The following is a 23,665-nucleotide window of genomic DNA, read 5'->3' on the forward strand; positions in this document are numbered from 1 at the left end:
TTTTTTTGAACCGTTTTATTGTTGTATAAAATGGTAAAATTTATCAATTCTATTCTATTACTTTCTTCTATGATTTAAATTCTTAAACTGTAACCACAACTGGGTTTTGATATTTTAAGAATGTAAATTGTTATACAAGTAAAGTAGCCACATTATGTTGGGTTTTTTACCCCTCAAAAATAAATCGATAGTTAAATTTGTTTTAAAACGATAGGATTTTCGACATACAGGGTGAACCAGTAAGTATTGTCCATAGGCCTACTGTGTGTAGTACATCTAAAGTGGAGTTCAATGACGTATTGACAAACTTCATATTTTCCACTGTTCTTGAGTGACGTCACTTTAAAGTTTTTTTGGCTAAAAACTTTACTTTTTTTCCAATAAAAATGTTATTACTCAGAAAGTTTTAGTCCGAATTCGATTCTGATGACACGGTTAGAAAGACAGATAAATTTTCTAAAAATTGATACCATTTCGAAGCATAAGTTATTCTCCAAACAGCCTCAATCTTCCTCCGAATGCTGGAAAAATAAAAGTAATCGAAATTTTTAAGAAAACTCATTCGGCCCTTACGTGATCATTATCCGACCTAGTAGGTGCTGGCACTTTTTATAAAAGTTTCCTTGTTTAATGGGCTTTCAAACGGTATATCAATAACTTATGCTTCGAAATGGTATCAATTTTTAGAAAATTTATCTGTCTTTCTAACCATGTCATCAGAATCGAATTCAGACTAAAACTTTCTGAATAATAACATTTTTATTGGAAAAAAGTAATGATTTTAGGAAAAAACTTTAAGTGACGTCACTCAAGATCAGAGGAAAATAGGAAGTTGGCCAATACGTCATTGAACTCCACTTTAGATGTACTACACACAGTAGGCCTATCTATGGACAATACTTACTGGTTCACCCTGTATATTATTTAAATACAGTTGTTGATTAGCTTTCTCCATTTAACTAATAGAAGCAGAACCCTTAATTTAACTATTTAAAAACAAAAAAATATAAAATCTTCCAAAGACAGGTAAATTATATCTTAAAAAAACAATCTGACTGCTCAATCTGAATTAATTAAATTAAAAGTGAAGTCCACTCTTTTTAAATAATTGCTATTAGCCATGCTTGAATGTTTCTAATTAATAATCTTAACAAAAGATTAATTTAACAGTTAATAAAGATAGATTAAGATAAAAGGTGTTATTTCTTTAATGGTTTATATTTTACTTTAACTTCTTTTAGTTTTGGTCTTTAGTTTTATTTAATTGAATTATTCCAAAGATATTGGGTTTAAAATAATTATCTTCCTTAATTTATACATTTTATATCAAGATAAACATTTTTACCAAAATGAAATGGTATAAGTGGTTTATTAACAGAAATTATAACATCTTATGATATCAGTACTTAAGTTCAAACTAAGAAGATGAATTCCAATTAGCCTGCATGATTTTTTTTTTTGGTTTTTTAATGAGATTCAAAGAGAAAATTATTATATTTAGAACTAGCTCCTAATCGCCTCTATTTTACATGTCTTGCAACGAACTCTTAATTTATAAAAATCACTATTATATAAATTAAAGTTGGCAAATTTAACAAGCGAATGTTGGTATACACTATGAGAGCATCGAACTAGTAACACCTATCCGAGATATTTCGATAAGTACTTGAGGCCTCCCTATTTCTGTATAAAGTCCCCTATATCTGTAAAGGATGACAGGATTACACCAGTTCACTCGAATGAAATATCAATAGTAGCCCTCAGAGCCGTGCAGAGGGGTGGCCGCCCCGGGCGTTTATTTTAGAGACCGCTAAAATAAGCAACTTAGTTTACCCAAATCTTTGGATTTTCTATAGAAACGTTCTAAAAAGTATGCTTAATTGAAATTTTATAACAACAATATCATTTAAGTAATTTTACTGCATTACATTTTCATTATTTTATTTAGAATTTATTAGATGTTACAAACCCTTATGCTGGCTATTTTCATATGCAAAATATTTGATCAGTAAAGTGTTGCCTGCCATAAGGAGTAAGTCCATATATTGTATTACAGCGAACTGGCATTCTACCGGACTGACCTACCCAACCCCTCCCGCAAAAGTGCCCTTAATCGAAGTATTACAGAAAAATGTTTCCCATAAAAGTTGTAGAACTATTTGTGAGCTATAATTATACTAAGTTTAAAGAAAATCAAAGAAGTAGTTTTTTAGAAAAAGTAAAAAAAGTGAAAAATCTATTCTGTAAAGTGGTACTTTCGGTGCACCCATTTTGGCCAAAAATTAATAGCAGCTCTCCCTAGTGGCACCTAAGTGAAATATCAAATTTGAACTTTCTGCGATTTTTCGTTCCTGAGATATAGCGGAAAAACTCACTAGAGAGAGGTAAAGTCAGCACAAACCTAGGCCACTAAGGACCGATGGGTTAGAGACAGATCTCTAACCCAACTTGCCTTAGCAGTGATTTTTTATATCATATTTCTCTCATTTCTCTCTTACAAGCCGAATACGATCGGTTTTCTTCGGCAATTTTCGGCTCAGTTGACCATTTATTTAATTTAATTTTTAAAATCTAACATGTACACTCACACGACTTTCTCTTACCACTACCGGATGTAGTTAGGTTTTCTTGTAAACTAGCATTTTTACCGGAAGTAGTCACTTTAAATTACACTATAAATTCTAAAGGAACTATTTTAGAATAAATTTAATAAGCACACTCACACGACTTTCTCTTACCACCACCGGATGTAGTTAGGTTTTCTTGTAAACTAGCATTTTTACCGGAAGTAGTCACTTTAAATTACACTATAAATTCTAAAGGAACTATTTTAGAATAAATTTAATAAGCACACTCACACGACTTTCTCTTACCATCACCGGATGTAGTTAGGTTTTCTTGTAAACTAGCATTTTTACCGGAAGTAGTCACTTTAAATTACACTATAAATTCTAAAGGAACTATTTTAGAATAAATTTAATAAGCACACTCACACGACTTTCTCTTACCACCACCGGATGTAGTTAGGTTTTCTTGTAAACTAGCATTTTTACCGGAAGTAGTCACTTTAAATTACACTATAAATTCTAAAGGAACTATTTTAGAATAAATTTAATAAGCACACTCACACGACTTTCTCTTACCACCACCGGATGTAGTTAGGTTTTCTTGTAAACTAGCATTTTTACCGGAAGTAGTCACTTTAAATTACACTATAAATTCTAAAGGAACTATTTTAGAATAAATTTAATAAGCACACTCACACGACTTTCTCTTACCACCACCGGATGTAGTTAGGTTTTCTTGTAAACTAGCATTTTTACCGGAAGTAGTCACTTTAAATTACACTATAAATTCTAAAGGAACTATTTTAGAATAAATTTAATAAGCACACTCACACGACTTTCTCTTACCATCACCGGATGTAGTTAGGTTTTCTTGTAAACTAGCATTTTTACCGGAAGTAGTCACTTTAAATTACACTATAAATTCTAAAGGAACTATTTTAGAATAAATTTAATAAGCACACTCACACGACTTTCTCTTACCATCACCGGATGTAGTTAGGTTTTCTTGTAAACTAGCATTTTTACCGGAAGTAGTCACTTTAAATTACACTATAAATTCTAAAGGAACTATTTTAGAATAAATTTAATAAGCACACTCACACGACTTTCTCTTACCACTGCCTATGTGGTTGGGTTTTCTTGTAAACTAGAATTTTTACCAAACCTTCCTATTTGACCTCAGCTTCTTGCCAAATTTTATCAAATTTGAGCTATGATTTTCAAAGTTAATTATAACAATAGTTTTAGAGGGGGGGCCTTATTTAGTGGGACAAACTCCTTTTTCCTAACTATTTAAGGGGACAACAACAGCCACATCTACTTAAATATTTTAAAGAAAATTTGGGAATTTTATCTTTTATAGAAAATGAGGAAAATAGTCAAAGTTGGGTATTTTTCAACGTTATTCTTTTTCGGGCTGTTTTTGACGATCAACTCTTATACAACTATTTTACCGTTCATTGTAAGTCGGGAAGTGAATATTTAATTTTTTATTAATTATTATTCGTGATAATAAACTATAAAGTGCATTGTAATTTCTGTTTTATTTATTATCCAAATTGTTTTTAAATATAAAACTTTTTAAAACAAGCTTTAATTATTGTTTATTCTCTAGTTTAATTAAAGAAATTCTTTTTTACATATAGGCCTTAGCTTGAATACAGTATCTATAATAAACAAAAAAATAAATCATATACTTCTATAAATTCGAAGATCAACGATTGGATTGTTTTCATTGATTTTGCTTTGAATGAATCAAAAAGCCTTCTTATCAGATGGACTGACATGGATTGGGCACAAAGAGAACAGAATAGAGGACTAGAAAGCCGCTCTTGTGATTTGCACGTGTTTGCACAGTGATGTTCCATCAAAATTTCTTGACATCACTTCCTGCAGCCATCAAGTTGTAGAACTGCTTCTAGTCCTTTATAGACAACATTGCCTATCTTCTGCCCCCTCTACCTCACTCTTTTTCTCTGTACGTCACTCTGTCTTCTTTAAGCAAGTTTACTGCTATGTTTACTGTTTCAGTGGATACGCTTATCTTCGCCACTTTAGAATTATCTCTTTGTTTATTTGTGTGATTCTCTTTTATTTTTTAACTTCTTGGTATCCACTTTTGTGAGTAGATTTTATTAAGCACTCAAGGTGCAAGTATGGTACTTTGAAGTCAATGAACCTTTTAGCATTTAATTCTATTATTTATCGAATAAGTTTTTTTTTTAAAAAAAAAAAAAAAAGGCAAAAAACTCCGTCTAGAGTAATCGGAAAGATCAGCCGCGCCGTTAAAACATACTTCCGGCCTTTGTATGTATCGATATATCTATATTCTATATTATACTTTATTTTATATCTTTTTTAAAATACCATCTTTATAGCTGGAAGTCAATTTTAATTACACACAAATAATGACCAAGAAACAATAACACCAAATAAAAGATACTTTGCAGATTCTTTAGAATGATGGTTTTTGGTTTTTTCGACCGTTGTTGATAGATGATTTTTGGGGAATATCGAGGTGCGGTCATCAATAAATACAACTTTTTTTGCTTTATACCAACGCTTCGGTAATTTTTACTACCTTCTGGAATGACTTACATTATAAAAAAGTTTGTGAAGTGTTAATTAAACATTCCAAATATTTATTTATTATATTTATCTATCTATTTTATTTTATGTTTTAGAAATATTTTTTATGAATATACAGGGTGTCCCAAGCTATATGGATAACGACTTTTTCTCGGAAACTAAGATAGCTAGAAAAAAACTAAAAAATACATGTTCCCTTAGTTTTTTTTTGGAATCCAAATTTACTTTGTAAATTTTTTTGGTGCTTCCAGAAGCGAGATACAGGCACCAACTTCATTTTTTCAAATGGGAAGGTGTGGTTTTTATTTCAGAAATAGATTCCTCTATTTTTTTAAAGAAAAATTTACTCGAACGGTTTTTTTCTGTGAGCGATATTTTAGAAGTTATGAATGAAAACATGATTAATATAAGAAATTTCAAAATGATATTATAACGGTTTTTTGATTGAATAAGAAGAAAAGTACTATTTTATCATAAATTTTACTCCTCATTAATATTACAGATCATGCTCGGAATGGCCTCCACCATTAGAGATGCATAGACATGCATTTTCCCGCCAATTGCCCCTTACTGCCAAAGAAGTACATTCGGCTTTAACCGAGTTACAGGCATCTATTATTCTCTGCTTTAGTTCATCTACAGATACAATCCCGGCTTGATTCTGATACCTAGATTTAGAAATGCTTTTAGATAAGCAGAAATAAGGAAAGAAAGCAAAAAGTTATGAATAATCACCTTGTTTTTCAGGTATCCCCAAAGGAAATAGTCCATAGGTGACAAATCCGGTGAACGAGGTGGCCACTGAATAGCCCCCGTGATGGATATAATACCATCAGGCATGTAAAGAGATATCTCGATAGGCAATTTGATGGGCGTGTTATATCGACACGGGGGGGAATTCAGTGACACCTCGTTCTGAATTTGACACCTATGGACTATTTCCTCTGGGGATACCTGAAAAACAAGGTGATTATTCATAACTTTTTGCTTTCTTTTCTTATTTCTGCTTATCTAAAAGCATTTCTAAATCTAGGTGTATCGGGGTCAAGCTGGGATTGCATCTGTAGATGAACTAAAGCAGATAATAATAGATGCCTGTAAGTCGGTTAAAGCTGAATCTATTTCTTTGGCAGTAATGGGCAATTGGCGGGAAAGAGCATGTCTATGCATCTCTAATGGTGGAGGCCATTTCGAGCATGATCTGTAATATTATTGAGGAGTAAAATTTATGATGTTTTCATTCATAACTTCTAAAATATCGCTCACAGAAAAAAACCGTTCAAGTAAATTTTTCTTTAAAAAAATAGAGGAATCTATTTCTGAAATAAAAACTGCACCTTCCCATTTGAAAAAATGAAGTTGGTGCCTGTATCTCGCTTCTGGAAGCACCGAAAAAAATTTACAAATTAAATTTGGATTTCTAACAAAAAACTAAGGGAACACGTATTTTTTAGTTTTTTTATAGCTATCTTAGTTTCCGAGAAAAAGTCGTTATCCATATAGCTTGGGACACCCTGTATAGGTTTCGTAAATTGTTAAACTTGGGATTCAAGATTGGCGAGGAATCGGTAAAATAAAAATTCAATCTCATTACAGACTTACGCCAACATTTGGAATACGTAACATTTGGCTCTTGCAATTAAATTAAATTTTCGTCTTATTTTTCTCTTTTTAATTTTATTTCGATTTATTTTAATGGCCACTTTAAGCGTATTCATCCTATCTCATCAAGAGAGCATAGAAAATGGATGATTAAGAAGACGATTTCGCTAACCTCCACCAACTCCTCTATTAAGGACGTTCTCCTGTTCATCCTACGATTCCTGCTCATCTCTTTCCCCAACATTCCCCCACCTCACACACACCACAGAAACCCCCCCCCCCTTTCTACTTCTTTTTTTACTCCCAAAATACGATTTTCCGACGAAAATTCATTTTGAGCCCACTTTTTAGCCGCACCTACAGCAGTAAGAGTAAATTGCGCTAGATTTCCGCAATTATGTGGTGTATATTACAACAGTTAATGCCGTTCAGCTTATTACCATGAAAACTAACATCATGCACACAGATATATTTTCGCTGCCTAGCGAGAATACAGTCGGAGAGTGGTGGTTTCACTAATACAAGGCACTAAGCGCTCTCGGCTCCACTCTTGAGACTGTGGGTATTGTTCGCTTACATTCCACAGGTGGTCGCTTGTTGTTAATATTAGACTCTAGTGTTGTTATTTCAATACGTGAGATTAACTTTAAAAAAACCTTTGGCAGTTAAAATCTTTTATCGTTAATTAGTATTTTCCTTGATCCCACTAAGTTATTCCTGATGTTTTAAACAAATTCCCAACTAATTATAACTTTGAAATTTACATTTTGCGTAATATTTATCCAGGGGATAAATCCTCTCTATTGTATTTCAGTATTGTAGCTCGAGATATATGCCGAGTAAAGGAAGGAAATTTATAAACTTCGGCCTCTTTAACTAATTGTAAGAGAATCACTACACTCTGTAACATGTTTAGGAATACCTAATCCGAAAAATAAGATAGTAATAAGTAAAGTAACTGATGCAAAACTGAAGTTGAATAATTGATAAGAACAGTTTAAATAAAGTAATTGAAGATGAAGACATTATCACTTCAAAAGTATTTCTTAAACTGACAAAGCATTTAAGGGGCTAACAGACTTAACACCAAAGATTGGTAAAAGAGAATTGAAAAGATTTATTCTGAAGAATTATCTTAAACCAAAGTCTACCATGTCAGCGCATAATCTTACCCAGGCGGATATAGGATTCTGGAGCAGAATTTTGGGCTTAACCAAACCTCCAATAAAATTTTTAAAAAACCTTAGGATCCTTCCAATTCAAAGTCCTTTTCTGGAATAGCTAATTGCCTACATCCTTTCCAACCACTCCTTTCATCATTATGTCCTCAATGTTCTCCATTCTTGTTTCCAAAATATACCGCAATATTCTCTGGCCACGAGATTCCCTTACTACCCATCCTTCTTTCTCATCTTATGGAGTTCCAATGCTGGCTGCTATCTTCCATCATGTCTAAATTTTTTTTTTTTTTTTGTACTTTTCCCAATGGTTTAGGTTTAGTCATCTCCTTCTTAAATGAGAATAAAAAATCACCACGATTTTTTCCTACTATTGCAAAATTTAGCTGCACATTTACTCCTTCTTTACCAGTATAGAATACTCAGGACCGAGGCGCCACGTTAGCCGAGCGGTTAGAGGCGAGACCTACGAAGCTAAGATGTATTGCTGTTGGTACTGGGTTCGATTACTGGTCTCAGGCCTTGGATTTTATCAGATGGTTAATATGAGAATTTAATAGTGAAGTATGCTAGTCGCCTCTGTCCACTACACCTAATTTGGGTTGGATGTAAAGCTCGTTTGAAAAAAATTGCAATAAAATTACTTTTACTAGCCTAAGACCACACATTATACGGAAATTGCTTTAGAGGGATGCCTGCCTATCTTTAAAAAATGCTTCTTAATCGAATTTCAATTGATAAATTATTCTAATCGATGTTATAGACCAGCGTTGCCCAACCTTTTTTGGCTCGCGTACCGCTACGGTAGTACACCATGCTAAATTGTACCACTTCGTAAAAATGATTGTATTTCGTGAAATTTGTTACTCCGAGTGTGTTATTTTATTATTATTATCTTTATTTGTATAAAGATACAATGTATCTGTTACGGAGGAGTTCAAGTTCATTTTCATTTTATAAACTTTGTAAAGTGTAAGATCTTAGTTTTAAAACTTTTTTAAATAATTAAAAATTGCGCGCATATTTTTCTTTTCAAAATTATTAATTAATTTACAAAGTTCTTCTTTAGGATTATTGTATTTGTACCCAAATCTTCTAATTTAATTTCTTTTAAGCATTCAACTACCTGTAAGTACCAATTAAATTTAATGTTGCTTGGATAGAGCTTACTCATTACAGTCTCTTTAAGCAGATTTTTACGTAGTTATCATTTAAGTTCTGTCACATGATAGTTCTATTAACTTTTCTTTATCTTTTATCGATAATGATGTTGCTTTTCCTAAATACTTGAAATTCAATTATCATTTGTGTTTTCGGGTTTCGGGAAAATACTCCATGAAAGAAAATTAAATCCTGTTAAATGTGCTATTGTATTTTCTCCTCGTACGTCTTCAGACAGACTGACCTTATTACTGTACATATTAACAACTTTACTGTATAATATTTTTAATTAAAACAATTTTTATGAATTATTGGAAAAAACGCTTCTACGATGTTTTTATGATTTAATTTTTTTTTTTTTTTAATTTTTTATGACCTCCATTATTGATTATTTTTCGCGTACCACCAACCAGCAACTCGCCACTCGTACCACTGGTGGTATGCGTACCACAGGTTGGGAAACGCTGTATAGACAGACCACCATCAAAGTTCCAAGACAATTACTTTCTTGGAGGTTAGTTTGGGGGTAAATCTCAGAAAAAAGGGGATTATTCATTCATTGAAAATATAAAGGTTCAGCTTAAGAAAAATAGTTTCGTTTTTGAGATTTTGTTTAACAAAAATACATACTCCTGAGACTATTTTCCAAAACCACCTTCTCGGACCCAGAAGACATGAAAATTTGGCATGATTGCCTATAAATTTCGTACCTCTAAGTTAGTGAAAGTGGAAATCAATAAAACTTAATTAGATATGACCTTGGTAGAAGGGAAAACCATGAAGACCTATAAGGGAAATTTATAAAGGAGGTCACTATGATTCATGCCCTAATATTAGGTAATGTATAAATAAAAGTGAGCAGTAGTGGGGGCAAAAAAAAAAATAATTTAAAGATCGATGGATGTTTTAAATAAACTATTAGGATAGGTTGATGTCATTCACTAAACGATAGACTGCCTTTTCAATGGCTTTAATTTTGATGAATCATTGTTGCCTGTTTATTCACTGACTACTTGGGGCATTTTTGTTATGCTTTCATTTCTAGTTTGGTTAATCATTTCTTTGTATTTACTTGGCACACAAATTCTCCATTGATTGCTGACAGTTTTTTAATAAATTTTTTACTAGATTTTCAATAATAAAACTAAATCAAACCAAATTTTGGAATGTTTTTTACTTTCTGTTTTTTTTTGCCCCAATTTCTGCCTTTCAGAAAGTAATGGTCATTATTTAAGGAATGCGAATAGCTTAGTAACTGTTTTCCATACTTAACTCAATGGTATTAAATTACTGTTATCACATATCAGGAGTGGCACTCGCTAACGCGCTTATTAGACAGCGTTTGTACGTTGCCACTAAGAGAACACACGTACTTTATGAACATTTCATCATTTTTACTTCTTAAACCCTTTTGTACAGTTGTAAAATTCTTTAAAAAAAATAATATATACATATTATATTTAGGGGCATCTGTTGATGACATTGTTATTACCAAAAATCACTCTCAGTCCAATTTTGGAAATTTTTAGAATGTCTTTTATGTCAAATTTCTCTTTGTGAAAGGTATACTTCCCTTCAAGGTTTTTTGAGTGTACAATAAGTCCATATATTTGCCAAAATTTTAGCACTAAAGTCTAAAAAAGGTTTACATTTTGCGCCTAAGAAATACCGAATGAACAATTGGGCAGAGGTCCTTGCCCGTAAGGTTAGATACCTGCCTGCTCTTTGGCCAATAAGCCCTTTCCAATGGTGGTAAGGCAACCCACTTTTTAGAATCTCCGTCCTATGTACGTTCTATTTTTAGTTCTTTTGTTGGTAAATAATATTTCTAACATTGAGGGATAGTAATTCTAATGTCATTCATCTCTAGGTATAGGGTATTTCCGAGCCAATGCCTTGTATATACAAGAAAACATTCAAGCTTTCCCTTCTATTTAGCAAGCCGACTATGTTCCTAAAATTGTGAATATAAATTACGAACAATTAAATGTGCGCTTTAAAAATTACCACTTTAAAAGTAAGATTAGTTGATTGAAATGGTTGAATGTTTTGTAAGGTGAAAGTTTTGTATTCTATCAGAATTTTATTTTTAATTGTTTGAAAGATTAAAATTGTATAATAAGTTTTATTTATAAATTTCAAAAAGATAAATTAAGAAAGAGAACTAAATATGAAATAAGTAATTATTTAAAAAGTGGTTGTTATCTTAGAAAGACCGTTACAGTATCTTTACGATTCAGACTTTGTACGTACAAATCTCTCATCTAAATAGAAAACGGTAGTTCTTATCTAAATTGGGTGTTGTATTAAATTTTGGAATATTTTTATCTAAACTATTATACACTATGTCTACATATTGCTGACTCATATTGTTTCTTTCATTATATTATATCCTGTAGCTCGGTGCAGATAGCATCAATTATGCGCTTTGATGTCTAAACAATATCAGAAATTATTGTTTACATTCACTTTGCTTGTAGATGGAGAAAATATTAAGTTTTTGGAAAAAAATTCGAAAAAAATATTTGGTGTTTCACGAGAGAATCCAACTGGGCAATAAATTTCCCTCTTTACTAAAAAATAAAGCGATCCAGTCGAATTGCTAAATCGAGTTCTTCATTATTTTTACGGGAAATAAATATGAGGTTCCAAGATTTCATTGAATTGAATGTGGTATTTACAAAAATGGTGAATTTCATTGCTTATATGTTATAAACAATTTCTAAAAACTCCGTTTTTGCCCATTTTTGGCAACTTTTTTCTCGAAATCTAATTGATCTGGGTTGTTGCTAAAAACTATACTTATTAACGAGGATATGCCCTAGATTTTAAAGTAAATTTAGGAATTTTATCTTTCATAGAAAAATAGAAAAAAAATTATCAAACATTACGTGCTTCTTAACATTACGCTTATTTTTTGCATTTTTTGATTATCAATCCTTAAGTACAACAGGATCCTGATCCTATCGGACAGTTTTAATCATAAAGGATGTGGCACGCATGTTTCCCCTTGCGTTTTTTGACAATTTTCATCATCAAAGGCTTGATTTATCAATAAATGTAAGCTAAATTTATTACTTACAACTAGTACATCACATACGAGGGTCGTTTGAAAAGTCCGTGCAAAGTCAGAGAGATAGCACTACTGGCGCGTATCGAGGTTATGTTTAGTTAGTAGCATCTCTTGGAAGAACACACACCAAGTTTCAGCCAGATCGGTCTATTTCTTTGTGTTTGGCATTCGTTTGAATCGAGGAAGTCGAGTGATTTTCAAAAAATGGACGAAAAAGAATTTCGTGTGTTGATTAAACACTTCTTTATGAAAGGCAAAACGCCTCAGGAGACTAAAGAGAAGCTTGATAAACATTATGGTGACTCTGCACCTTCGATTAGAACAGTTTATAAGTGGTTTCAAAATTTTCGGAGTGGCCATATGGGCACAATTGACGCTGAACGTTCTGGACGCCCTGTTGAGGTTACTACTCCAGAAATCATTGATAAAATCCATGATATGGTGATGGATGACAGAAGAGTGAAGGTGCGTGAGATTGCTAGTGCTGTGGGCATCTCGAATGAACGGGTACATAATAATTTGCATCAACATTTGGACATGACAAAGCTATCCGCAAGATGAGTGCCGCGATTGCTCACGCTTGACCAAAAACGGAATCGTGTGAAGTGTTGCAAGGACGGTTTGCAGCTGTTCCAGAAGAATCCGCAGGACTTTAAGCGTCGTTTCGTCACTGTGGATGAAACATGGATACATCACTACACTCCTGAGACCAAAGAACAATCTAAACAATGGGTTAACAAGGGGGAATCTGCGCCAAAAAAGGCGAAGACCGTTCCTTCGGCCGGAAAGATTATGGCGACTGTCTTTTGGGATTCGCAAGGAATAATCCACATCGACTATCTGGAAAAGGGTAAAACTATTACAGGTGCATATTATTCATCGTTATTGGACCGTTTGAAAACCGAGCTGCAAGAAAAACGCCCACGATTGGCCCACAAAAAAGTCCTTTTCCATCACGACAACGCACCAGCTCACACCTCAGCAGTTGTGGTCGCAAAATTAATGGAAATAGGGTTCCAACTCGTTTCACATCCCCCCTATTCTCCAGACTTGGCTCCCTCGGACTACTATTTGTTCCCCAATATGAAGAAATGGCTGGCGGGAAAAAGATTTTATTCAAACGAGGAGGTGATTGCAGAAACGAATGACTATTTTTCAGACTTGGACAAATCCTATTATTCGGAAGGGATCAACAAACTAAAGCAGCGTTGGACGAAGTGTATAAGCCTAAAAGGAGACTATGTTGAAAAATAAAAAAGGTTTACCCCAAAAAATTAAGTAGTTTTTATTTTTGCACGGACTTTTCAAACGACCCTCGTACTTCTCGAGCAAACCACTGCTTACTGATATGTTTCGATTGAGGTATGCTAAAAAAATTGCTCCAACCATGTCTCACGCTAATATTATGCTTTTTTTTTTATTATTATTACTTCATTTTTTTTAAGGCGCGGTCAAAATCTGACGTTATTGGTGCCCAGAGATTTTTTTCAGTGCACTACCAGTCTCCAAGGCAGTGTTTTCTCATTACAGACAACAATATCCACCACCGGACATTGAACTATAAGTTAGCACCTAGGAAGAGAAAAATCTAAAGGCCAGATGCTGGATTCGAACCCGTGATCTACTTGTTGGAATCCAGTATTCGCTAACCACTCAGCTAATCCTCTCCATCAATTTTATACTATTATAAATAATATTAATAATTGCCTAGACAACAATTCAAGGTTCTCACGCACAAAATTTTCTGCAAAACTTCGAACATTTCAATTCTTACCAACATTATAAAGTTTCTAAAACCATTCATTACAAATATAATCCTTACAGGAAATCCTTCCCTAAGGACTCCCTTAAAATTAATTTTTCTAAAAAAAAAAATTATAAATTTACGTGATTGTGATGTACATACCAAGTTTACAGAAAATCCTAGGATTTATTTTTTGAGAAAGAGGATTATCCATTGAATAAAGACGTTCTTCCGGTTGCTGAATTCCCTTTTAACTCGATTTTAGCAGCATATTTTCCCCCCTACAAACAGCGCACAATAGATAGGATCATACATTACTAAAAAAGAAAAAATCACATTAGAGTGAAGCCAAACCAAAACTACTGGTGGAAATTCTCTAAATAGAATCCTGGAAAAAAGGTTTAAATAAAAGTATTAGAGAGTTTTCTTGAAAAACCTGCTGTGTAAATTGATACTTCTAGTACCCAGATTTTGAATAAAACCGAACTATGTGATCCACTGCTAGTGCCTAAGCTAATTTACAAATTTAAACCTTTTTTTTGAAACGGTTAGTTTTGGTTTTCAACTGTTGTTAAATTGATGATTTTGGGAATATTGAGGTGCATTGTCAATCAATAAATTCAAAGACAAATTTTGTTTCATCTCACCAACGTTTCTGTAAATCTATTACCTTTTTTCAGGGTCTTTACAAAAGAACTATTACAGTAATATACGAGGGGGTACCCAAAAAAAACCGGAATTATTTTTTAAAAGCTATTTATTTACAAATTTTTTACAGAACAACCTTATCCCCTTCAAAATACTCTCCATTACAACGAATACATTTGTCCCACCGGTGTTTCCACTGTTCGAAACATTTTTTGTAGTCATCTTTAGAAATGGCTGACAGCTCCTTCTTCGTTTTTTTCTTGACCTCTTCAATGTTGTCAAATCGGTGACCTTTCATGCCCTTTTTCATGCGTGGAAATAAAAAGTCGCACGGAGCCAGGTCAGGCGAGTAAGGTGCGTGGGGCAGCGGAACCATGCCATTTTTAGCCAAAAACTGTGTAACAGAGATGGCTGTGTGTGCAGGTGCATTGTCGTGGTGGAAGAACCAGTATCCTGTTTGCCACAAATCGGGTCTTTTTTGGCGAACACTATTGCGCAATCTTTTCAAAACTTCCAAATACAAGGTTTGATTGACGGTCTGACCTGGGGGGACAAACTCTGAATGGACTACGCCTTTGGCATCAAAAAAGCAAATCAGCATTGTTTTGATGTTTGACTTGACTTGACGACATTTTTTTGGTCGGGGTGAAGATGACGTCTTCCAATGGCTCGACTGTTGCTTTGTTTCTGGGTCATAACCATAGCACCATGACTCATCACCAGTAATGACCTTTGACAGAAAGTCTGGATCAGTTTCAAGCTGTAGTTTCAAAGCACGACATGTTTCAACTCGATGTTCTTTTTGATTGTCAGTCAGAACTCGAGGAACAAACTTGGCAGCAACCCTTTTCATCCCCAAATCTTCCGTTAAAATTCGCTGAACCGAGCTCCAAGATAACCCACTACTCTCTGACAGTTGATCAATTGTCTGTCGACGGTCTGTGAACACCAGCTCTCGAATTTTTTCAACATTTTCGTCGATTCGGGCAGTTGATGGACGTCCAGAACGAGGTTTGTCATCAATCGACATGTCGCCATTTTTAAACCGAGTAAACCACTCGTATACTTGAGTTTTTCCCATAGCGTCATCTTTGTAAGCTGTTTTCAACATGAAAACACTTTCAGCAGCATTTTTGCCGAGTAGAAAACAAAATTTCAGAGCTGCACGTTGTTCACTTAAACTTGCCATCATAAAAAACGAAAAAAGAACAAAACAGCGCTGGTAAAAACAATCACTGCAGATGAACAGAACAAGCCAGGCAGACAACACAGGCAGGACTGAACTGGCAAGGAATTGCGCTATACACGTCTAGCGGCAGAAATGCGTACTACATAAGCTCCATGCGCGGCAACGCAATTCCGGTTATTTTTGGGTACCCCCTCGTAGATACAGATTAACATAAAAATTATAAGGTTAGTTTTTAAGTTACCATGGATTCATAAAAAACAAACACGCTCAAGAATTTGGATAAAAAACAAAACTTTACCCCTACTCTAGAAAATGCCTATTGAAAATCGATATTTTTTGTAAAAATCGATAAATCAGAACGATTACAAAGCCTACTCCTACTTTTTAGAGTAAAAAAAAGTGAGATTGATATCCTAAAGTGGATCCCATTTATCGAAAAACTTACTTTATGGTGTTCCAGGTTAGGATTTTAAACCGAATATCCTAATTTCTACCCTGCGATTCCCCATTTTGGGGTTAGATTTACATACTTTCAGACAAACAGACTCATTAGTAAGATAACAATATTCGCCCGCAAGGGATCTTAAAGCGCGTGTTTTCTTTGAAAATTCAAAACTCAAAACAGCCCTAATAAATGCTTCGTTCTGAAATGGTTAAAAAAAAAAGAGTATATACCTTGATAAATTTTTTTTACGTTACAAAGAATAAGTGCATTTGCTAAATAACGATTTGTTGACCCCTTCTTGTTGACACGTGTCGCTTACAAATAGACCAGTTCAGCTGTTCTGATTACTAGAAACGTATTTCTACTGTTATTGCTGAAATTTTTTTTTTTGCAAACAATATGCAGGAAAAACAGAGGTTACACTTAGGTTCAAGCTGAATAGGCGTTCTTTATTTAATTATTTTCTCTTGCTTCTAGGTACTGTAATCGTGCAGATTGTTCAAAACAGTTAGTTTGTGTATGTGTGCAGGTGTTGCCTAACTAAAAATATCGGAAAAATAGGAGGAAATTCTCGAATTTGATATTTCGAAACTTTGACACCTATTGATAAACTTTTTATGAAAATCTGCCGACTAGAAATGCTAATTTTGATGAGCCTATCTCTGAAAAACGGCTCCACTGATTTCATTTGACATTTTTTTTTATGCTTACCAGAACTCACATAGATACATAAGATTAATCTAAAGCTATTTTCCTGCATAAAGGCTACTTAAGGCAACTCTGGGGTTAGCAGTGTAGTTAAGCTTATCTATAATGTATCATTTAAGCATTTAACACCGCATTGTCAATCCGAAGTCAATTTGACTCCAAAAAAAAATAGGAATGGTCTCTTGTTTTCCCACATCTTATAGCTATCCCGAAATGCTCTTAGATATGCCATCCCCACTCTTTCACCATTCGATAGTCACGAGCTGAAGACCATTCTTAGTTTCTTTTTGCAGATTAGTTTACTTGAATCAAAAGAGTCATTTTGACTCCAGATTTGCATTACTCGTAAATATATCTTGAGTCATTTCGACTCCTGATTGGTAATATAAGAAGATTTTCAGTTATTATCTTGACTCCAGATTATTGCCTAAATGCTTATTTGATAAATTTACATAATTTTCATAGAAAGTATCAAGGAACAAAAAAAAAGCCTCTTTCTAGAATTGATTTTCTGTCCGAATTGCAGTAAAAAACTTGCAGCGAATTGGGTAATTTCCGATCCGTGTCAACAGCTCACAGTAATTGAAAAAATAGTGAATGTAATTAAAAAAATGAGAAAGTCCCTCATCAGAAGGCAGTCAATCAGGGTTCTAGAAAGTACTGAAATTACTGCGATCCTAAGTTGAAGTTAATTCCTTCTGCGTGAAATGTTAAAGCCGATTTGTAGGCAAAATTTGTTTTTTCGTTCTTAATTCCTATTCTTTCTCATCCTTTAATGTAAATTTTATTATTAAAAATTGAAATCAATTTAAAAAAATATAAAAATAAATTATGGAGTCAATATGACTCCACATTGGCAATAACTGACTAAGTTCGAGCATTGGCAATGCAGTGTTAAGCACATAATTCATGGCAATTCATTTAACAATGATTGGAATTCATTTAGTAATCAAAATTTCATATATGAAGAAAATCGATAAAATTTGATCGATTGTATTGTGCCGCTTTTTTTATTTTTTTGCCAAAATTCATGGTTTAAAAAAAAATATTACGTCAATTTTGATAAGAGAAACACTTGTGTGTTTTCGCACCAAAATTATGTTCTGAAAATCTTACGTATTAATTTGAATTAAAAAAATTCAAAATAAACTGCAATATTTACGTTATGGTAGTTAGATATTTCATTAAATATTATCATTATTAATAAATGTCTTTTAATGAAATTTAAAACTCGCTTGTTGGGCTTTAAATCTGAATATCATTGTTTTTAAAGTACCTCTTAGTTTTTATCCATTAACAAATAATGTTTGCGTAGAGTTAATAAGATATCTTCTTTTTTTTTTTGCTTTTTGTGACGAAGTTTTCAATTTATTGATAAAAATAATAATTTAGATAACTAACTGATATTTAATTCACAATCTTTCAAGTTAGTTGCGGCAGGCGCCATAACTGTACCTGGCACGAATGACAGCTAGGAGTGTCATATTTCGCGGGAATTTTGTGGGCGTTGCCCTAGAACATTGATAAACTCACTGTTTTTGTTAGATAACACTCTATATATTTTGTAAAAACATCATTTAATGATAATTTCATTGTGAGAAAATCATTTCTAATTGCTACGAAACAGTTTTACGTTGTCGCAATCCCCGCCTATTTTTTTTTTTTCTTTTTAATGAATTGATTTACTAGGGTATAAGTTGTGTAATACTTTTTATTTAGTACTTGATCTGCGCCGGATTTTTTATATTTTATTAGATTTTGCATTAAAAACCTTATTAAAAGTGTAATTGGTTAATAAAACAGTTTATTAATATAAATAAAACAAATTGAAAGATATTTTATAAAAGCAATATGGTGGCGCGTGAGTTGTGAATGTTTGTAGTAGTATAGAGTACGTCATCCCCACTCTAGGTAGCGCGCAAGAAAAGTAGTCCCATACATTTTTAGTGTTTATTGTGATAGTATGCAGTGACATTTGTTATTTCTTCAACGATAATACTATTTTTATCTTTATTAATTATGTATCGATAAGTTTAAATGTTGAAAACGCGTATTTATTGAGAAAGAAGTGTTAAAAGGGCTGAGGCTTGTTACAGCTTGGCCGGCTATGGCGCGGATGTGTATTTAGAGCTGAGTGCAAGGCAGCCGAAGTTCAGTCTCGCTCTAACAGTACTAGTGTAAGTGTGCAGGCACTCCACACCAACATAGCTGCCACTTATTCCTATTAAGACAACTGACAACGCATTTGGGATTTTGTGTTATGTGTTTTGTGAAATTTAGTGATCATATTTGTATATTATTCTAAGTATAGAATAATATGCCAGTGTTTGAGTGGGATTTAGACCTTCAGGCTTCCGAATGGGATTGGAGGGAAGCAGCTGGGCCTTTGCCGGAAATGTACGATGTATCTGAAGATTTTTGGAGAAAATTTGAAGAATTGCCAGATCTTGGTGATGATTTAGAAAGTTTGTTGGAGTCGGCCGTGTGTAGCAATGATCCTAGCAATGTATTACGACACCACGATTGCATGTGGGCTGGCATGTGCTTAAGTAAGGAACATAAGACCTTAGTTGCCGGCACTTTGCCGACTCCTCCGCCACCGCCGCCGCCGCCTCCAACGCCGGTCGTGCGTCCACCTACGACAGTAAGTGCACCTATCGCCCCTACTACAAACAATAGTATTACGGCTGTCATTAAAACAAACACAATTGAAAAACCGAAAAGGGAGCCGAGAAGAAAAGGTGTTATCGTACAGAAAACGGTTGGGCGTAGTCTGTTAATAAATTCACGTACACGAATGCCGGAACCAACACGACCGGAAACCCCGCCGTCATTGTCCGAATCTGAAGAGGATGACAAGAAAACAGTTCCTGTTGTACCTGTATCAGAAGTCACCAATCAAGTTAGCGTCAGGCGACAGATTATTCAACAGCCGCTGCATCAGACAACAAATTTAAATGTCCAATTTGATCATAATTATGATAAATCTGTCAGACTTGATGATCTTGGAGTGCAAACACCGTCAGATTCTGGTGAGTAGTTTATTATTTGTAAATTTATTTTGAATAGACGTTTAACGTGTGTGATTGCGAACGCCCGACTCAGGTGCATTTTTTCCAAATTTTCCTGCGATTATAATTTTTTTATTTTATTTTTATATTTCGTAAAAGTCAATTGAAATAAAACTTAAATTCAATTGTGATTAAAATAATTTTCTTACATACTTAGGCGGATTGTTTTTTATTTCTTTGATTGTTTTATTAATAACATTTTTTTGTAAAATTTAATTATTAGGAAATCCCCTTTAAAAAAAAAAAAAAAAAAAAAAAAATCAGAATAAAAATGACTGAGACCGGGTAGTTTAGTGTAAAGGGTGGAGAGTTAAAAAGAGAGAGAGAATGAAGGGAACTGTTCCCACGTGACATTACTGCAGGGCGTGGTCCTATCGACCGCCCCCAAGGTTAGTGACCTTGAGTCCTTGACCGGATCTGTTTGTCGTGTTGCAGAGGAGGAGGAGGAGGAGGAGGAAGAAGACGAAGAAGAAGAAGAGGAGGAGGATGAAGATGATGAGGAAGCAGGTGATGAAGAGGAAGAGGGTGAAGAACATGTAGATGAAGATTCAGAAGAAGAAGAAATAGACGTTGTTTCATTAAATAATACCACTGGTACTGTGAGAGTACGTAATCAGCCAAATAGCCTACCATACAATCCAAGTAGGGAACTAAGACGTGAACTACAAGATACAGTTGCTTCAGCGATAACTACCAACAAATTATTGTCTGCTAGCCGTTCAGTAAATAGAAGATTAAGCAATGGCCCTGGCAGACGGAAAAGAAAACGAGGCGATTCTGATGATGATGATGATGAAGAAGAAGAAAGAATATTTGTACAACAACAACAACAACAACAAGCCTTGTTGAATAGCAGAGTTATGCCTTCAACTGGTTCAATGAGTAACGTTAACTCCTCATATAATCCAACCACCACGCCCAGATACCATCATCCGCACCATAGACGGACATGGAGACGGACAACTGTAACTTCGACGACATCATCTTCAAAGAAATCTAGATTTTCAACAGATTCTGAAACAGATAGTGAAAAACGTTCATTACACAATAATATGGAACGAATGAGACGGATAGGTTTGAGAAACGCTTTTGAAGATTTACGTATATTAATACCATCCTTAAAAGAATCAAAACGTGCTGCAAAAGTAAATATATTAAAGGATTCAGCTGTTTATGTCCGCCAGTTAACTGTTCAAGAGCGTAGTCTTGCGCAAAAAGTTATGTCATTACACCATGAACAGGAGAAATTGCGTTCAAGATTATCTAAACTGAGACGATCGTTAGCTGCCCATCGGTGAACATGTTTTTAGTTTTTTTGTTTTTTTTTTTTGTTTTCCCCATACCAAAGTTTTGTAAATAAAATTTAAAAAAAAAATAAATAATTTTGTTGCCATGTTACCATATGTAAATAGCTGTAAATAGTTTAGTAAAAAACACATGAAAGAATTAAGGGATTAAATTTTGTTGTTAGTCCTTGTGCCTTGTCTGGTGCTATTTTCTTATTTTTCTAGTAATACGCCTGAAATCTTAAAAAATAAAAATTTGAAAATACAATATTATAAAAAATAAATTTTTTTACTAACTTCACATTCCACAGGGCACCTTTTTTTTTAATTATTTTTATTATGTTCTATTCATTTTTAGAAGTGTACTTAAGTTTTTGTCGTGTAAATTTTGTATTTTTTTTTTCCAAAAAACAGTTCTTTATATATAGTTCCTTTTGTATTATTTGAAAATGCATTTTTTTTTTTTTTTTTTTTTTAAAGTAAAGATATATTAAAAAAAATGATTACTATAAACAAACTGGAAATTAGTTTTAATTCTATTTCCTTATTCCTGTGTAGACTGTAAGGTGCCAACCAAACTATTTAGGTCAGTAGGCATGATTTTGAAGGTTGTCACTAAATGATTAAAAAAATAAATATACAAGTTTTTCATACTGCGTATTTTTGTTTTGTGCTAAAAAAAAAAATAAATTGGTAAGTGATAAAATATTCGTGGGAATATCATCCTTAGGTTTGAAAAAAATGTTTAAAGCATGAACTTTGGCATGTTATTGAAGGTATATTATTAAACTAATCAACTAATTCGATAAAATATTATTTTCAGTTTTAACTTAAATTCACTTGAAAGTTTAAATGTTTTCACATTTTTTCTTGAAAAATTTGTAAATCTCTTTGCATAAAAAATAATTAAGTACAGTCTAATTTAATTTTTTTATTTTAATTGTAAAATACCAAGTAAACTTGGTACAGAGCAAAAGTCTTCTTTTTTTTATATATATAAATTATTTGCATAAGCTGTAATTAAAAATTCAAGACAAGCTTATCTGACATACGAAATTTGCAGCGCAAAATAAAAAGATAAATGATTTTTTTTTATTCGCAGCTAATTTGCAATAAATTTTAATTTAATAGCAGCCCATTATTATTACCATTAATTGAAAGAAGTTGTTTATCAGCAAAATGTTATGTTTCTCTTATTGAGAAAATAGCGGCCAACTTCAAAAGCTAGAGGAGAATCCAGCAAACATTTTTGCTGGTATAGTATTCATTAACGCCTTAATTATTTGAGGAATGCAATTTCATTTTATTCTTTTTTTGCATACCTTTTCCTCTGTGCATAATAAGTGTTGTTGCTGGCATTGTATTTGCATATGAACGTTTAAATCTATATTCAAAGAAAATGCAGTTAAGAATGAGTTTGGATTGGAATTATTAATTTGTGTATTAAAAAAAGGCATATTTTTTTGTCTTCTTTTTATAAAGTTGAAGCAAAAGATTTTCTATCCGAAGAATTTTAGTGAACTAAAATTGTCATTGAGTTTTATAAGAAATAAATGCTCTTTATTATTATTTTTTCTTCTTTTTTAACATGTGGTTATTTAAAAAAAAAATACCTCAATTTTATATGTGATGATGCACAATTTTTTTTTTTTTTTTTTTTAATATAAATTGCCTCAACATCTAAGATGAGCGATGCCGACTACGGCTATTCTCGCTTCGTGCCATAGATCATGAAGATCATGACTTCGCTACCATAAGTGCTGCTACAAGCAAAGCGTGGGAGTCCAGATTTTGGCTTGCCTATCCGTTGGTTGTACCCAGTTTGAACAGATTCTTTAAAAAAAAATAACTTAATTTTGACAGTAAACTGTTTGTTATTCATATTTTAAATTACCATAACTTTTGAAAAACCTAACCGATTTCAAAAAAAAATTTTTTTGTTGTTTTTAGGAGCTCAAATACTACAAAAATATGCAACAAAAAATATAACGTTTCATTTGAAAAACAATAGTTGGATGCTGTATCTCGAGATACAGGGGTTTAAAAAAATGGGTCAATCACTGAAAATAAACTAGACTAAAAATGATTAAATACGTGTTTTTTATTTTTTAGAAATTTCCCGCCGTTAAAAAAAAAAAGTGGGTGGAGCATGTAACTTTGGTCACCCTGTATATGAAATGTAGACACTAGTTTTTTAATCAAATTTTGCCGTAAAAGTTTAAATAATCGTCCAATTGTTTTTTATTTTTTTTAAATAAGGGCTTAAAAACAATAAATTCTGTAAAATCACATTTGGGGTAACATTAAGCTGAAGTGGTTAATACTAATAAAATGCCACTTTCGGTACCACCAATTTTACTGTTCTTATTTATTTATCTAGCCAGGATTGGTGTTCAGAAACACC

The 23,665-nt window shown here is 33.1% G+C and overlaps 2 protein-coding genes across 2 annotated transcripts in view; both read left to right on the forward strand.

Annotated features, from left to right (window-relative positions):
- The window catches only part of LOC141461832 (tRNA dimethylallyltransferase), a 498,974-nt gene that overhangs the window by 58,113 nt on the left and 417,196 nt on the right, over positions 1-23,665 (forward strand). The window lies entirely within an intron of this gene.
- On the forward strand, positions 18,855-22,012 carry LOC141461795 (uncharacterized). The gene is made up of 2 exons (XM_074143137.1): positions 18,855-19,936; positions 20,411-22,012. The coding sequence occupies exons 1-2, from the start codon at positions 19,222-19,224 to the stop codon at positions 21,271-21,273; spliced, it is 1,578 nt and encodes a 525-aa protein (XP_073999238.1). The 5' UTR covers positions 18,855-19,221; the 3' UTR covers positions 21,274-22,012.

The sequence above is a fragment of the Rhodnius prolixus genome, unplaced genomic scaffold (assembly GCF_049639745.1).
Source record: "Rhodnius prolixus isolate KJV_2025 unplaced genomic scaffold, Rpr scaffold_1, whole genome shotgun sequence".
NCBI classification, from domain to species: Eukaryota; Metazoa; Arthropoda; class Insecta; order Hemiptera; family Reduviidae; genus Rhodnius; species Rhodnius prolixus.